At 44.6% G+C, this 4,274-nt stretch overlaps 1 protein-coding gene across 1 annotated transcript; it reads right to left on the reverse strand.

The window, feature by feature from the left end:
- Positions 1-932: 932 nt before the first annotated feature.
- Positions 933-2,342, reverse strand: LOC497044 (keratin 18). The gene has a single exon (XM_001377456.4). It carries the CDS (start codon positions 2,289-2,291, stop codon positions 1,005-1,007), a length of 1,287 nt encoding a protein of 428 aa, XP_001377493.2. The 5' UTR covers positions 2,292-2,342; the 3' UTR covers positions 933-1,004.
- Positions 2,343-4,274: the final 1,932 nt, after the last annotated feature.

Here is a 4,274-nt window from a genome sequence, read left to right on the forward strand (position 1 = left end):
TAGCCTCCTTCCCTGTCTACTAGAGTCACTCCAACCCTGATCATATTTGTAGTGAACTATTTTGTTATTACAAATTAAAACATTCTCAAGTTCTTCTATGCACTACTCAGGTTGGCAAAGATGATTACAAAAAGTTAATGATATTTGCTGGATGGGATAATTGTGGAAGAACAGGCACATCAATGCACTGTTGATGGAGCTATGAATTGGTCTGGATATTCTAGGAAACTATCCTCTAAAAGTCCTAAACTATGCATGCCCCCTTGATCCAGCAATATTATTGTGGGGCATATATCCCAAAGAGATAGAAGAAAAAGAGAAAGGACACATATAGAAAATTATTCAGAGTTAGCACTCTTTTGTTGTAGGAAAGAATGGGAAGTTAAAGGAGTGCTCATCAAGTGGGAAATAGCTAAAAAAATTACTGTATGTAATGTAACAAAATAGTACTAAAAATGAAATATCTTAAAGGGTGGATTCAGAAAAACTTGGAAAAACTTGTATGAGCTAATGCAGAACAAAATGATCATAACCAGAATAGTTCATACAATGATTTGGACATTGTAAAGAAAAATAACCTTGACTTAAGAATTATAGTCAATAGATCAACCATGAATCCGGAGGACCAAAGATGAACCATGGTTTCCATGTTTGACAGGAAGATGATAGCCTAGAGATATTGACCAACATGTAGATTTGTTTTGCTTGGTTGGGTTTATTTGTTAGAAGGGATTCCTCTACTGTCTCTCATCTTCTTGTTCCAAATCCTTTTACTTATAAGGCTAAGGAAAGCCATCAAACATTAAGTGACAATGATTTTTTAAATTCAGAAATGGAAGTGGCATCGCTAGTAACTTTCATTCCTACTCCTGCCATCATAAAACACCATCCCTCCAGACCTTTAGCTGTTTATCCCATGTAGCCTAGGAGAATTTTTTTTTTTCCAGGTGACCAAAGAGCCTTTATTAACTTCCGGCCTTGGCCCAGGTCCTCAGTTTATGGCTCTAACGCCGAAGAACTTTGGTGTCATTGGTCTCTGCCACCACTTTGCCGTCCACGGTCCTCCGGGTGCTGGTCTTATGTATACTTTGTAAGGAGCTGCTGCTGCCATCCAAGGCATGTACAAGATTGAAGTCCTCCCCATTCTCCAGTAGGTTTCGATAGGTGTTGATCTCTGCTTCTAGTTTGTCTTTGATGTTGAGCAGCGCCTCATATTCCTGTGCCTGGCGTCGCCCCTCAGTGCGAGTCTGCCCCAGCTCTGCCTCAAGGTGTAGGAGGGCTGTATTGATCTGCTCCATCTGTATGGCATAACGGGTCTCCACCTCCCTCAGGCTCTCTTCCAAGCTAGTTTTTAGATTTCGAAGGGAGTCCAGGTCAATTTCTAGAGACTGGACTGTCCGTTTCAGCTCGGTGACAGTATTTCGAGCAGCTTCCACCTCCTCAGATCTTGTGTTGATGGCCACAGTGCTCTCCTCAATCTGCTGGGACCAGTATTTATCCAGCTCTTCTCTGTTTTTCTGGGCCAGAGCATCGTACTGGGCTCGAATGTCAGCCATGACCTTGCTCAAGTCCTGGGATTTGGGAGAGTCCACCTCCACAGTCAGCCCCGAGCCTGCGATTTGTGCTTGTAGAGATTTTACCTCATCTTCATGGTTCTTCTTCATGAAGAGCAGCTCTTCCTTCAAGGCCTCAATCTCGGACTCCAGCTGCAGCCTGGTCACATTGGTGTCGTCGATGACCTTCCGGAGGCCGTGAATGTCCTTTTCTACGGACAGCCTCATGGCCAGCTCTGCTTCATACTTGACTCTGAAGTCATCAGCGGCCAGCCGGGCGTTATCAATCTGGAGGACGATTCTGGCGTTGTCCACGGAGTTGGCGAAGATCTGCGCCCGCAGCTCCTCGATGGTCCTGAAATAGTGGCCCCATTCTCTGATCCGGGGGCCCTTCTTGTCCAGATGCTCCCGGATCTTCCCTTCTAGTTTGCGGTTCTCCGTCTCCAGGCTGCGCACGCGATCCAGATAGGAGGCGAGGCGGTCGTTGAGGTCCTGCATGGTCTCCTTCTCCCCGTGGACCCCCCCGATCCCAGCCAGTCCCCCCATCATGCTCCCGGCTCCCCAGCTCCCGCGGAAGCTGCTGGATCGGGCAGTGGAGATCCTGGAGCCAGAACCACCGGCGCCGGCATAGACACTGGCCGCGCTGCTGGCCGGCCGGATCCGGTGGCTAGGCGCCCGGACGGAGCCCAGGGAGCGGTAGTTGGTGGAATAGGTAGAGGAGCGGGTGGTGAAACTCATCGTGCCCGAAGGGGAGAGGCGGACGGACTTCAGCTGCTCAGCCTGGCTGGTGGGTGAGAATTTTTTTTTATTAAGCAAATATCCAAAAGAGATTCAAATCAAGTAGTGCGGTGGTTTGTGCCAGTCTTTATTAACCTTCAGGGGTTACAAAAAGGAGTACTGAGCAGCAAAATCTCAGACGGGGAAGTCACTACTAAGCCAGGCCTCTTTTCATGAAATCAAAATCCCTTGAATGTTGGCAACCCTTTGAATGTTGCTGGTCTTTGAAGACTGCAGAATGCACGATAACTGACCTGGACGTGGACTTCATAAATCATAAGAGACATGCTGCCACATCTACTTTTTTCTAATTAATCATTTCTTCTTTACTGGCCTTGATTTTATTGATTAAATCCTAATCATTTTCCAAGGGACTGTGTGAATGAATGAAGAGGACTTCAGTCATACAAGATTCTGGTAAAGCTCTACAGAAATACCCATGCATGCATTTACACACACACACTGCTGCCACCAGCACCTAGGCTACCCCCTGAGACTCACCACCCCTGCAAACAAACATGATGAATTCATATCCTGAGGTGGAGGGAGGTGGTACACCACCAACAAAAGTTTGACCAAAGGAAATCGTTTCAATTCACTGTGAAGCCTCCTGGGGCTGTAGTTAACAAGGAGTACTGCCAAATCCCACTCTCTTGGCGAACAAACTGTTCAGACTTTAGTTCTATTAGGAGGGCGAGGCAAGTTTCTTATTTTCAAAAGAGGGTCTATCTGAGATGTTTGTATTATTTCAATACCGTGTTTATGATGGAGACAGGGATTGGTGGGGTAGGGGTCGGAAGGAAGTTTTCTTGCTCTTGATATTTTCCAGAGATCAAAATGAAAACAAAATGCATTACAGGTAGTTGGCAAACCTTCAGCAGCATTAAGTGGCTTCTACAGGGTGAACTACATGGCCCTTCTTTAGCTACAAATGGTGCTCAGAAGTTCATGGTTTGGGAGGTAAGAGTCTATCTCATTTTAGATGTCAGTTTTTGTTTTTTTTTTAATCTTGCTTCCCTGTGGTTAGTAGTCATCTACCAAAAGACCTGGCTCTCCATCTTGGAATCAGTACCATGCATTGGTTCCAAAGCAGAAGAGTGGTAAGGGCTAGGCAATGAAGGTTAAGTGACTTGCCCAGGGTCACACAGCTAGGAAGCATCTGAGGTTAGATATGAATGTAGGACCTCCTATCTCTAGACCTGACTTTCAATCCACTGAACTACCCAGCTGCCCCCTGCCTATGAAGTTTTGAAAGACTGAGAAGGACTTAAATTCTAGAAGAATCTGTATTTTATCCAGAAGGTAATAGAATTGCAGCAAAGCATCTTAGTCATGACCATGGATAACATTTAAGGAAATAGCATAGTTTAATGGGGAGATCACTGATTCAAGAATCAAAGGTCTAGATTTATAATATCCTACCCCTGATTCTACCTGTGTGACCTTTGGGAAATCACAAACTCCCTGGACCCTCTCATTTTATCATATGTGAAGTAAGGATATTTGTGGTCTCTGTATTCTCTTCAACCTCTAAAACAATGACTCTAAAATCCTACAAGGTAGAGTCCCTTTCAGAGCTCTCCACATTTTATAAGAGGATTCTAGGATGAAAAAACCTTTTCTCTTATTCATAGCATCTGGCAGGGATAGTTAAGGTAATATTCCTCTCCAAAGACTTTACCCCTAAAATAGATTTAATAGAGCTACTTCATAACACAGTGCTCAGATTGGGGAGTGATGCGAACAGGGCAAGCTACCCATTTTTATCCCATCCTTTCCTAGGGACAGCTGAAGATACATCTGAAAGATTGCCACTTTACGAATGAAACAGTTTGAAAATAGAATTGTCAACACAGGCACAATGTATTCATTTACTGAACATTGATTGGACAGACTGATCAAGGGAAAATGAATTTTAGAGGAATGGACAAAGCTTGACTATTT

This window comes from Monodelphis domestica, chromosome 3, assembly GCF_027887165.1.
Source record: "Monodelphis domestica isolate mMonDom1 chromosome 3, mMonDom1.pri, whole genome shotgun sequence".
Taxonomy (NCBI): Eukaryota; Metazoa; Chordata; class Mammalia; order Didelphimorphia; family Didelphidae; genus Monodelphis; species Monodelphis domestica.